The sequence below is a fragment of the Geotrypetes seraphini genome, chromosome 1, assembly GCF_902459505.1.
Source record: "Geotrypetes seraphini chromosome 1, aGeoSer1.1, whole genome shotgun sequence".
Classification (NCBI taxonomy): domain Eukaryota; kingdom Metazoa; phylum Chordata; class Amphibia; order Gymnophiona; family Dermophiidae; genus Geotrypetes; species Geotrypetes seraphini.
Genome location: NC_047084.1, coordinates 65,055,514 through 65,069,680, shown reverse-complemented (window position 1 = coordinate 65,069,680; position 14,167 = coordinate 65,055,514). Strand labels below are relative to the sequence as shown.

General features: G+C 41.6%; 1 protein-coding gene across 1 annotated transcript in view; it reads left to right on the top strand.

Annotated features, from left to right (window-relative positions):
- The window catches only part of OSMR (oncostatin M receptor), a 204,052-nt gene that overhangs the window by 167,875 nt on the left and 22,010 nt on the right, over window positions 1-14,167 (top strand). Inside the window, exon 17 of the mRNA XM_033932579.1 lies at window positions 12,503-12,596. Coding sequence (XP_033788470.1) covers window positions 12,503-12,596 — 94 coding nt within the window. The remainder of the gene's footprint in view (window positions 1-12,502; window positions 12,597-14,167) is intronic.

Below are 14,167 nucleotides of genomic sequence, written 5' to 3'. Positions count from 1 at the left end.
CACCCCCTAGTGGTAGCAATGCAGCTGGAGGACACCTGCTCAGCTTAGAGGGAACACCTACAGCCCATACCATTGACCCCCTTTTAAGTCTACTGGCCCCCTTAACTCTACTGACCTGCTCTATTAAGTCTATATCCTAGCGACCCTATTTATTGGTATGACTCCCGCAGTGATCCCACATAGGTATCCCATTTATTCTTGAAGTCTGGGATACTGCGGGCCTCGATCACCTGTACTGGAAGCTTGTTCCAATGCTCTATCACTCGTTCCGTGAAGAAGTACTTCCTGACGTCTCCACGAAACTTCCCTCCCCTGAGTTTGAGCGGATGTCCTCTTGTGTTCGAGGGTCCTTTGAGAAGAAAGATATCATCTTCCACCTCGACCTGTCCCGTGATGTACTTAAATGTCTCAATCATGTCTCCCCTCTCCCTACGCTCCTTGAGAGTATAGAGCTGCAATTTGTTCAGTCTCTCTTCGTACGAGAGACCCTTTAGCCCCGAGACCATCCTGGTGGCCATCCGCTGAACCGACTCAATTCTGAGCACATCTTTACGGTAATGTGGCCTCCAAAATTGCACACAGTATTCCAGATGAGGTCTCACCATGGCTCTGTATAATGGCATCATGACCTCAGGCTTCCTGTTGACGAAACTTCTCTTGATACAACCCATCATCTGCCGTGCCTTAGATGAAGCCTTCTCCACTTGAGTAGCAGTCTTCATATCTGCACTGATGATCACTCCCAAGTCTCGTTCTGCTGTAGTCTTGTTCTGCAAACATTACATACAAACATTACAGACTTATACATAAGGGACGTGGGGAGAACTACAATAAGCATTGTAAGGTAAGTACAATAGGGAGGAGGTAAGAATTTTAAAAGTGTAATTAAAAAAAAATTATTTATTGCTTTGTTTTAAATTTCTCAAGGCCTGGGACAAATCAGCAGGCCTTTGTTCAGCCTTGTCATCTGTCAGGTCTACTATATTTTATTCCCCCTTGGCCTCTGATAAGCAGGGTGGTGAAAAGGATAGAAAGACATTCAGGTCTAATAGAGTTAATAGCTACAGATTGGCCTAGAAGACCTTGTTACAGAGATTTGATCAGATTCTCTGAGGGTTCAGAAATGGCTGTTGGTGCAAGGCCCATTAATTATGCAGGATATAAATTGCCTCTGTCTTTTGTCTTGGCTCACAAAAGCGTATGCTTGACAAATAGGGTTTTTTAAAAAAAAATTTTGAAATGTTCACATAGATGGAAGAAAAACCATGAATCAAATACATAAACAATAGTAAGTAATAACTGCCAGTTTCATTCATTCAGGCATCATGCCAGCACACTCCTGAATATTTTTTTTTTCACACAGTAAAATAAAAACACCAGTGTAACATCCTTCTTAACAAGGCAATTCTAGTCTAGACAGATGGTGTCTGTCTCTGTCATTTTCTTTATCCCAGGACATCCTCTATTCCAGTGGTTCCCAAACCTGTCCTGGGGGACCCCCAGCCAGTCAGGTTTCCCAGATATCCCTAATGAATATGCATGAGAGAGATTTGCATATAATGGAAGTGACAGGTATGCAAATCTCTCTCATGCATATTCATTAGGGATATCTGGGAAACCTGACTGGCTGGGGGTCCCCCAGGACAGGTTTGGGAACCACTGCTCTATTCATTAAATAAGCCGCTTCTCTCCTCTGAACCAAAATCTGACCTCATTAACCAGCCTCAGCAAACAACCCACATAACCCATGCATCCATTCATTCACCCGCATACATACTGTACAAGAAATAGTACTGAAATAAAAAAAAGTGCAGTGTAATAACACACAAGATAGTCCCACTAATCAAGTGTTTTCATATGAGTATATCTATAAAGGAAGCATTTATTTATTTATTTAGATTTATATCCCGTCCTCCCCAAAGAGCTCAGAGTGGGTTACAGTTTACATTCCCAATGTTATAATATAGGGTTTTGCAATATATCTTCATATAGGATTACTAACTGATGCTGGTGAATGTGAAGGGTTGAGGGAATGACTAGGTAAAAAGGTAGGTTTTTACAGATTTTGTTAAGAAGTCCTTTAAGGGTTCTGATATGAGGAGGTAGGCTGTTCTAGAGGTTTGGTAAGAAGTGGTAAAGGGATAATTCCAGGCTGTCTGGAGTTGGAGGGAGTGGCTTGATGGTGTATGTAGGTGTATTTCATCTGTGGAGTGTAGCGTGCTTTTTGGGGTGTAGAGAGGAAGTTTGTCTAAGTATTTGGGTGTCATATTGTAGAGGGATTTAATATGCCAATACTAGGCCTTTGAAAATGCAGCATTTGGTTTGGTTAGGTTTGGCAGCCCAGTGGGCCGATATCAGTGCTAGAGAGATTGGGCCATGGGCTTGTAGGTTTTTCAATAGTCTTTATTGCTGAAGTTTGAACTTGCTGTAGTTGTTTAGTATTTTTTTGCTGTAACACCGTTGAATAAAGTGTTGCAGTAATCCAGGCGTTGTGACAGGGATCTGACTAGTCCTGCTGAATCCAAGGGAAAAGTCCCTGTAAGCCCCAGTAAAAACCCAGTGACCAGGTCTAGGAAACATCCTGAGCGAGGTGAAAATCCTGTGAAAAGCTTTAGGAAGGTGCCTGTCCCTTTAAGAGCATCCAAAGCTCAGGCTGTTATTGAAAGGACAGGGCCCTTTAAGAATTTGGCTAAACCTGCTAGGAGGGGGCGTGGCTTGTTGCCGAGGCTCCCTTTTATAGAGCTTTCCTCGTCAGCTAGAGAGGAGAGGCAGCTGGGACAGGAAGCTGAGGAGAAGCTGGGAAGGAAGCCAGTTCTTCCAATTGAACCATGACCAGCACAAGAAAGTTTCCCTGAAGATTGGGAAATGGAAGAACCAGAAGTCCAGCCTGAGGAACAAGATATGGAATGCCAGGTGGACTATGACCTGCCTAACTGGGAGGAACACTTAATGGAGTGTGAGTAGGCTATTAAGCCCAGAAGTTTTTCTTGAACTTTTGAATTTATGGTTTGGAGCAGTTTGTGCACTGCTCTGACTTGTGCTGGGAGCTGCAAAAGTTACACCAGAGCTTGTCTATTGGGGAGGGTGGCAACACCTGTGGTGAACAGGCTCCTCTTCTCCCAACCTGTTGGGGATTTGGGCTCTACCCAACAGGGACACAGTCAGAGCCAGAGCCAGAGAGAACATTTTTCAAGAAAGTGGTGCTTGGTGCTGGGACTGTTTTGTTAAGCCATGAGTATGGCCAGAAAACTAAATTAAAGATTTTTGTATTGATAGCCAGGACTAACTCTGAAAGCACGGTTTGTGCTGGAGCGGGACTTATTTGCTTCCTTAAGAAGAGTGAAGGAAATTCTTGAAAGTTTGTTTTCCACTCGTGCCAAAATCCTGACATATTTTTGTTGTTTGAAACTTTTGGATATTTCATTAAAGTGGTTTTGTTTGAACAACCTGAACCTTTTGTGTACAATTTCTGGGATACAATAAGAAACCTGTGTTCCACTATCCTTATTTTAAACTCAGGACTAGGATTCAGCAAAGCCATTTGGCCTAGCTAGGATCCTTGTCCCACAGTGTATAAGAACAAAGGCATAGAGTAGTTGGGTGAAGTCTTGTTCCATGAAATAGTTTATTGTCTTTTGGAGCTAGCGGAGGTAGTAGAAGGATGAAGAGACTACTTGTGAGATGTGTTTAGAGAGTGATAGGTTTGAGTCGAGAATAATTCATAGGCTCCCAAATGTCCACATTTAGACTGCACTAGAAGATAGACCCTGGTATTACTGCCATATTTCTATATAGCGTTTGCCATCTCTCTGCTTGATGCTTTTATAGGTTGCAATTTCAAATATTACCAACTCCCTCATATGGTGTTCCCACACAGGGGAAGCTGGACCCTCCTCCATAGTCCATGTGTTGAGAATTACTTTCTTGACTAAAAGAAAGGCATTTAAATAAAAATTCTTGAATTCTGCATTAATATACAACTAATGAACTACTTACCCTGACAGATGGATTTCATAGTTCACAACATGGATTTAGAACCGTGCACAGTGAAAGGGATTAGGTCCCAATTACTGCCTCACACACTCTGTCATTGGTAAGTCAGATGCTGTCGTCAGCATATGACGTAAATACAAACCATATATGGACACAGATCACATGAAACTTTAAAGAAATAACAAGCATCTTACTATCTAAAGGCCAAAGTTTAAAGGGGGCTCTGCTTAGCAAAGAATTTCCTTATCTAAAACTTCTTACTAATTCAGCTGCAAAGATAGGATAAGAAAACACATCTCTCAAACATAAAATGGCCTTGAAGTATATCAGCAAGAGAAAGAAAAACAAACAGGGTCTGGTTTTTACAGCTTCAAACACAGTTGAAAGAAAAACTACAAGACACATGAAAAGTATCCCTTCAATCCCCTTACGTCATGAAAATGACATCATAAATGCACAGCATGAGCTTGGAGGGAGAGATACTCTAGATATGTCTCTGAAGAGGGGTTTTAGGAGCTGTAATACGAATAACACAGTGCATGAGCAGTCGAAAAATTACATAAGAGACAAGAATGCAGATAATAATAGAGATTAAAACAATAAGAAGATCTTTTACCCAGCCCTGCATCCAACTAAAGTACTGATCCCAAGGATTAGATAAACCAAAGTTATGTTTGAGCTCAGCAGAGAGGTCCTCTAATTTCTGAATGGCCATAGTAACTTTTCCTGTAGGACCTGTATTGTCAGGAATAAAAGTGCAACATGATAAAGTACTGGGAAGAATTTTACAGACACCCCCCTTCTCAGCTAGAATCATATCCAGGGCCATGCGATTTTTGAAAAGCCATCTGAGAAGTGGGGCCTAATTGATCAGCAATACCTTGCAAGGTGTTTCTAGAGTAGTTCACAAAGCGTTGCTGATTATAATAAATATAATTAATCCAATCAACATTCTTATTGATAGTAATAAGGGGAATAAGGGACTCAAACCCAGCCTTAACCTGGTCTCGGGCCTTAAATTCATCTGAGACCCCTTTTGGGACCCCTATAGCATCTATATATACATGCGGATCAAAACTACCAAGGAGATCACGTTTATGTCGAGACAGAGAAGAGGAAAAACCATGTGAATAGGAAGGGTGCCTTTCAGAAAGAATATGCAGGGGCATGATAACCTTAGCTAAAGCACACTGGCCTATCCACTGGCTGGGTAGCTTAACACGGAGCCAAAAGTCTCCTTAGAGCCAGTAAATATCACCTAGGGTGAAAATCTGATGCTACAACAATGGGGCATACCTATGATCCAAGACAGAACAATAGCCTGGGGGTAAATTGCCTACAAAACTACCCTGTGTCAAATTAGAAACATGACATGTGTAATTACCCTTATAGATGATAACGGCAATGTCAAGCTTTTTCTGTCCAGGCAGCAAAGGGTATTTAGAACGCCACAGCGCACAAAGGGGATCGGTAAAATTAAAGGAGGTAGATAGATCCCGTAAGAAAAACTGATGGGTTGGATAGCTAGACCCACCCTTAAACCACATGTCCATAACATACATACCTTCATCAGTAGGTCTAGGGTTGTCAATAGTAAGAGAAAGCTTAATAATTTGTGCAGGAACACTTTTCCTATAACAGTTTCCAACCTTACGAAGGGTCATACGAGTAAGTAGTGATTTATCATTTTGGTCCATTTTTTTTAGAGCACTTTCTGATTTATAAGCCCAGTCAGTGCCAGTATTCCACCCTACCGCTCCCCAGGATGCACACTTATCCCCCCCAACGTGAGTCAGTAACACATATATATATATGTCTTTAGTTTTAGGAATCTCCAAGGACCAATGGCACAGCCATGAGACATCAATTGATGAACAGTCCACAATGTCACAATACTCAAAAGTGAAGGTGACCACGTGCACACTGCTGGAATTATACCAAAGGGTAGTATACTGTCTGTCTTTCTGGATTCCAATTCAAGGGCAACCCTTGGGAGGAAGTCCAACTTGACGTCATGTTCGCAAAGAGGTGCTGTTTACAGATGAGTACATTGTTGGGGTGTCATTTACAGATGGGTAAGGGCAGAAAGTGTCGTGGACCCAGGACACATCATCCCTGTAGACACAGTTGGAAATGATCCATACAGGAAGAAAAACTAGCAGCAGCGTTGCCAGTGAGAATGATAAAGTTGGTAGAATGCTGCGATGAGATCATCATGTTGTTCCACTGGAGGAGGTGAAATCTGCGCAGAGACGGCTTGCTTCTGGGGTTTTAGGGTAACCCTCTTCAAGCGACTTGCGTGGATCCAAACAGGAGACTCCTCAGTGAGTACAGCGGTCCTGGTCACAGCGATCACAGTAGTGGGAAGGCCAAAAGGGGAAATCCGTCTGCTTCTGATCCTTGAAAAGCTTCTGGATGATGACTTCGTCACCAGGCTGGAAAAAATGGGTAGGAATCTGTGGAGAGAAAGAAGTGCAAGACACGTTTCTTTCAACATGGCCTAATATTTCAATGAGCTTTCGGACATATTCCTCCTGTATCAAGGGAAGATCACTACTCTCAACTATTGAGGGTTTGTCTACCCATGGGGCGGGGAAAGGTCGTCCCATGAGAATCTCAAAGGGAGAGTAGCCAGTGGTGCAGGAAGATGAATCAGTCCAGCAGGAACTGACAGTCTCCCTAAACTGGTGAGATGCACACTTGGGATGAAATGATGTCTGTGCATACAGGGAGAGATACACCGGCTTAAAAAGAGTCCAAATATCATTCAGCAGCTGTACTCTAGTGTAATCCAAATAAGAGATAGAAAATGAGAGAGAAACTCATCTCTTCAAAAAACACTTCCCATCATCATAACCTCACAAAAGTATTAGAAAATGCTCTCATGACTACCCAAACACCACCACCAGCAACACCCGAATCCGGACAGTATTATCTCTACTCGTCTAAACAACAGAATCCGGACAATATTATCTCTATTCGTCTAAACAACCTATCACTATCTACTATCTACTACCAATTTATCCTGGAAAAGTCCAGAACAACAATTGTAACTTAACGCATTCTTGATTATATGTACTGCAATGCTACTGGAAATGTCCAGTCTTCTAACTTGTAATCCGCTTAGAACCGCAAGGCACAAGCGGAATAGAAATCACTAATGTAATGTAATGTAATGAATGTGGCAACATGTGACAATATTAATACATTTACTTGGTATAGTTTTGGCAAAAGAGAGACAATATTCAGTTACTTAAGGTTCTTAATCGAACATTCCAAAAAGATATGTTTTTTTCGTGCTGCATATAACTATTATGGCACTTCAGAGAGACCATACTGATGTACTGAATGTATTCAGAAATGTATACTGAATGGATCATATGTAGGGAGCACCACGAAATAAACACTGTATAGAGTAAAACTTTTTCTTAAACATATAACCCCTAACTAAGCTACATTTAGAATATGAAAGCTATAAGTAAAAAGAACATTGCGGAGTTAGGCTAGTAAAAAGTGGGAAAAGAGCTCTAGAAATGGCCAATGTTATGTATCCTGGGGTACCCACTAAGCTAAAACAAGTAGACATGGCACAGACAAAACACAAAGTTTTAGGCGTGAAGCTATTTTTCCATCTGTCAAGTGTGCAGGGCTGAATTTAACAATGCAAACAAACATTGTTATAGAAAACCAAAATAAAAATGAACACATAAGTAATACAAATAATGTATATCATAACCATCTCATATTCGGAAAACGGCATAAAGCTAATGTCTCTTTGGAGCGTCTCTATCTCTGCAGTGATAAAGAGGATCCTTGGAAAACATTAGAAATATCTCTGTGCCAAAACTGATCTGGGATGGCTATGTATATCCAAACTACTTGCTAAGAAAAAGAAAAAACATTTTAAATTGGCAACATCCTAATTTCAGCTAAAACAATAGAAAGGAATTGTTTTTTCAAATTGTTTTCAATTCACAAACATGCCAGCTGTAGCTATCGAGCTATATATGTCTGTATCAGGGAGCGAAAAGTATCAGGGAGCAAAAAGTCAAGAATGAAAAAATCACTGGCAAGAAAGTTGAAATGTCGAGCGAGCACTGCGATAACCAATGCCAGAATTAGAACTATAAATCTAGAGGGATGGTTTGACTCAGAGCTACTACTGTTAAAGAGGGACCTAAGAAAATCAGAAAGACTATGGACAAAATCTGGTACTCAAGAGCAGAGTTGCTTGGAGATCAAAACTAAAAAACTACAAAAACTTCACAAAGGAAAAACGTAAAAATTTCTACGCCCAAAAAATTGGAAACGTTACAATTAACAGTAGAAACCTTTTCAATCTGGTCAACGACCTCTACAACCTCGAGACACTTACTGATATCCAGGAAGAATCCACATTAACTGCTAACACCCTAGCTGATTTCTTCAATTCCAAGATACAAAAATTAAGATCATCAATAATTGCCCCGCCCAATCCCCAATTCTCCATGACACAGACATATCCAAATCTGACATAGGGACCAGAACGGGCCTAAGACTGTCAAACCTTTAGCAAATACTACAATAAATATAATAACTCCTACTGCAGACTGGACATTTGCCCCCCAAATGTCATGAAAACTGCCCCAATCCACTTCAAAGCCAATGTGTTGGCATGGGTCAACTTTTTACTATCCTCAGGAAATTTCCCAGTAGAGCAAGGCCACATCATGATAACTCTTATTATAAAAAATACAAAAGAACCACCCAAAGCCCCGTATAATTACAGACCTATCGCTAGCATCCTGCTAGTCACCAAAATAGCAGAAGGGGTGGTAAATGCCGAACTCACTACATATCTGGAAAAATTCAATATCTTACACGACAACCAATCAGGCTTTCGTTCTGGCCACAGCACCGAAACCGTCATAGCCTCCCTACTCGATCACCTGCACTCACTCTTCAGCCAGAGCTCCAGCGCCCTGATCTTGCAACTCGACCTGAACAGTGCTTTCGACCTAGTCGACCACCCTATTCTCTTAGACTGCCTTGCACACATCGGCATCTCGGGCCAAGTTCTCAACTGGTTCCACGGGTTCCTAAGAAACAGATCATACAGAGTCTTCAAGAACGACTCATTCTCCTACAGCTGGGACAACTCCTGTGGGGTTCTCCAGGGCTCCCCCCTGTCCCCCACCCTGTTTAATGTCTATCTCGTCTCCTTGGCAAACCTCCTGCAAAGCTTCAAGCTCAAATTTTTCATCTATGCACAATAGTCATCCCGCTAACCTGTTTCACACCACAGCTGCTTAACTCTATCAAGCTTACTCAGTCAGATAGAACTCTGGATGTTATCCTTTAGATTAAAATTAAACTTTGACAAAACTAAATTCTTCCTAGCCACCCCCAACGACAAAATCAAAGATACCACAATACAAGTGAATGGATCGGTTTTTCCCCTAGAACAAACCTTAAAAATACTGGGAGTCACCTTAGATAAACAGTTATCCCTTGAGAAACACACTGATCTTACTGTCAGGAAAAGCTTCTCGGTGCTCTGGAAACTCCGCACCATAAAAAAATACTTCGACGACAACTCATTTTGCCTGTTAGTACAATCCTCCATTCTCAGCATCCTGGATTACTGCAACATCATTTATTTGAGCTCCATGAAGAAAACCTCCAGGAGACTAAAACTGATTCAGAACACCGCTGTCCGCCTTATATTCGGCTTAAACAAATGGGAACACATCACCCCCCTTCTACCATAAACTGCACTGGTTACCATTCGAATCCAGAGTCCTATTCAAGTTCGCATGCCTCTGCTACAAAACAGTATTTGGTACATCCCCAAGCTACCTCAACCCACACTTCAATCTAAATTACAACAATAAAAACTCCCTCAGAATTCATCTATTCGCCTTCCCCCCCCCCTAAAACTATGTCATTTCAAAAGTTCCTTCTTCTTCCAGGTGGCTAAACTGAACCCATGGCTAGCCCAAATTGTGCTCGACGCCCCCACCTACCTTGGCTTCAGAAAAAAACTTAAAATACACTTATTCCACGGACAGAACCCCTAACTCACCCTCTTCTACTTCAATTCCCTTCAATGCACGTGAATCTCCACCTACTCCTTCTTATTGTATTCTCCTAACCTGTTAACCTCAATGACCTGTATTTTCCTGTAAATAAATATTACCTTCATATTGACCACTCTTGTATATTCCTGTCAACTTCAATGACCTGTACATTCCTAAACTGTTAACTCCAATGACTTCATTGTTTGTAATCTTAATTAATTGATGTGAACCGCCTAGAACTCCCTGGGTATGGCGGTATACAAAATAAAGTTATTATTATTATTATTAATCGTAGATCTACTCATGCTTATTCTTTGATGTATCCTTCTATTAAGGATATTCAGTCTAAGAATTTATTTTCTTGTTCTTTGTCATTCCTATTTGGAATGAATTACCAATCAATCTAAGATCATATAGATCTTGTCAATTTATTTTTGTAAATATCTGAAAGCTTTTCTTTTTCAGACACTTAAAATGTTCATCTTAATTCATGTATTATTGTTTTGCTTCTAGTAATTCTTATTGGGGTCCTTTTACTAAGGCGCGCGCTAATATTTAGCACATGCTAAAATGGATAGCGTACCTTAGTAAAAGGACCCCATTGTGAACAAGATGAAAGTTTAGATTAGAAAAATATTTAAACCATTTTAGTGTAGCCTGGTAAACTGTTAAGCTATACATTTATTGCAGAGACGGCAGTCGCCAGATCAGTACATTTTGATGCTTGCTCCTTCCAATGGTTCTTGTCAGTCATTTTGTTTCATAGAAATAGACAGCAGATAAGGGCCAAGGCCCATCCAGTCTGCCCACCTTAATGACCCTCCCCTACCTTTACCCTGTGAATAGTTCCCACGTGTCGATCCCATTTGGCCTTAAAATCAGGCACGCTGCTGGCCTCAATCACCTGAAGTGGAAGACCATTCCAGCGATCAACCAGCCTTTCAGTGAAAAAGAATTTCCTGGTGTCACTGCGCAGTTTCCGGCCTCTGATTTTCCACGGATGCCCTCTTGTTGCCGTGGGACCCTTGAAAAAGAAGATATCCTCCTCCGCCACGATGTGGCCTGTGAGATACTTGAACGTCTCGATCATGTCTCCCCTCTCTCTGCACTCCTCGAGCGAGTATAGCTGTAATTTATCTAACCGTTCTTCGTATGGGAGATCCTTGAGTCCCGAGACCATCTCAGCACATCCAGTCTCCAGTCTCAGCACATCCTTGCAATAACGCGGCCTCCAGAATTGCACACAGTATTCCAGGTGGGGCCTCACCATGGATCTAAACAATGGCATAATGACCTCAGGCTTACGGCTGACGAAACCCCTGCGTATGCAACCTATGATTTGTCTTGCCTTGGATGAAGCTTGCTCCACTTGATTGGCAGGCTTCATGTCCTCACTGACGATCACCCCTAAGTCTCGTTCTGCTACCATCCTTGTTAGGATCTCGACATTAAGGGTATAAGTCCTGCATGGATTCTGGCTACCCAGGTGCATAACTTTGCATTTTTTGGCATTGAAGCTGAGTTGCCATGTCTTAGACCAGCTCTCCAGTAAGAGTAGATCGTGCATCATATTGTCAGGCATCAAATTTTTATCCATTGTGCTTTTGCCCACTACATTGCTTAGTTTGGCGTCATCGGCGAATAATGTTATTTTACCACGGAGCCCTTCTGCCAAGTCCCTTATAAAGATATTGAATAGTATCGGGCCCAGGACCGAGCCCTGGGGCACTCCACTGATCACCTCCGTCATTTCAGAAGGGGTGCCGTTCACCATTACCCTTTGAAGCCTACCTTCAAGCCAGTTCCCAACCCATTTCGTCAATGTGTCGCCCAATCCTATAGAACTCATCTTGCTTAGCAACCTGCGGTGAGGTACGCTATCGAATGCTTTGCTAAAGTCCAGGTATACGATGTCCAGGGACTCCCCAACATCTAGCTTCCTCGTCACCCAGTCAAAGAAGCTGATCAGGTTGGATTGGCAGGATCTTCCTTTAGTAAATCCATGTTGACGGGGATCCCGTAGGTTCTCCTCATTCAGGATCGTATCCAATTGGTGTTTGATTAGAGTTTCCATTAGTTTGCTTACTATTGATGTGAGACTCACTGGCCTGTAGTTTACTGCTTCTGTCTTTGAGCAATCCAGTCGGGTTTTCAGGATTTCCCCAATGAATATGCATGAGATCCTATGTGCATGCACTGCTTTCAATGCATATTCATTGGGGAAATCCTGAAAACCCGACTGGATTGCGGCCCTCAAGGAGGGACTTTGAGATCCCTGATTTACAGGGTATAACCAGTGTATAATAAGCATATGGTGTGAATATTGATACAAGTTTTATATTAAATGACATTTTGTAAATGAAGTTTTGCACTTCAGATATCCTTTATGTCTAGGATCATTTATTCCAGAGTTCTTGTTGTAGAACTAAAATAATTCCATCTTTCCACAGGGCAGAAAGTAATCCTTGATATACTTCTTCCTGTGATTATTTGTCCATTATTGTTACTGATTCTCTTCCTGGTCTGCTATTGGAAAAGAATGTGGTAAGTAGCTTTTAATAAATTGATGGTGTATCTAAATCCCCTCTGCTTCATTTCTTCCTGCAAAGTTAGCAAAATAGTCTGAAATTTTAGAAGAAGATAACAAAACAGTATAAAACATCACTTATGTGCTTTTCAAACTGGATATTGTATTGTAGGGAAAAGAGATGATGTATGTGGCCAGGGTTATATTAATTCCTTTCCCTCTTCCAGAGGTCACTCTGTTGGCAATAGGAAACTGGCTGCAGTCAGTTCTCGTGAGTCCCGCAAGAACTGATGCAGTCATTCTGAAGGCGGGGTTGGCCCAGGCAGCAGCCCAGACAGCATGCTCATTCAGAAATGAAAGGGAAATGCACTGCCAGTACTGCGTATCTATACGCATATTTTCTCATGTGAATGTTTGACTAGTAAAAGGGTATTTCTTGAGAAGAAGAAGAAGTATCAGTGTACAATCATCTGTCCATAGTGACAGAAATCAAAAGGAGTCGAGATATATCGGCATGGAACATGTTGAGGATTTTGGGTCATATAGCTTCAACAGTGCAAGTTACACCATTGGCAAACTTCAATATAAGGCAAACTCAATGGACCTTGCCCTCACAGATTACAGGATGTTACATCTGTTACACAACCCCTCCAGGACTTTCTGGCCTGGTTGATCATACAATTCAAAGTGGAAAAAGGCATCTTCTCCTAAATCCTACAATATCAAACACTGACAAAGGTGTCCAAACTGGGCTGGGGTGCCAATCAGATGGGTTATATATTCTGGATTATGGTCATCCTAAAAGAGACTTCAGCAGATAAATTTCAAGGAACTGGGAGCAGTTTGGATTGCTCTAAAGGCTTTCAAAGATTTGTTGGCTTACAAAATTACACTGATACAGATAATCATGCTATGATTTTGATACATCAACAAGTAGGGAAGAACAGGTTTATATCTCTTGCATTGGTAGTCTCTCAGGTTGTGGGTCTCTGGGCTCTTTCTCATGGCTATTTACCTAGCAAGGAAGGACAGTTCTGGCAGAAAAGCTAAGTTGTATGCAACAACCACATTAGCAGTTCTTGGATGAGAAGGTGACTTGGAGGAAATTTCAAGATTGGAACATTCCTCAATAGATTTTTTTCAAAAGTTATGTCCCAGAATAGCCATGCATGATAAACTAGCCTTGGATACCTTTTTCCTAGATTAGTGGGAGGGTCTTCTGTACACATATCCTCCAATACCATTCATAGCAAGAACTCTTCTGGAATTCACATGGGATAGGGGAACCATTTTTCTCATTGCTCCACATTGGCTCAGACCAGTGTAATTCCCTTTTCTTCTGGAACTTTCTGTAAGAAAATTGAAAAAACTGAGGAATTTCCTGTCACAGATTATGCAAGCTTGGGGAATTCAATTACATCCCAGCATTGAGTACCTTGTCCTCCTCACAGCTTGGATGTTGAGAGAGTAATGTTAGCCTCTTTGAACTTGACTGCCAATGCTTCCCCAGTGTTACTGGCTTTAATGAGATATTCCATTAGGCAGTTCTATAGTTTTAAATGGAAGAGGTTTGCTGTCTGGTATGACA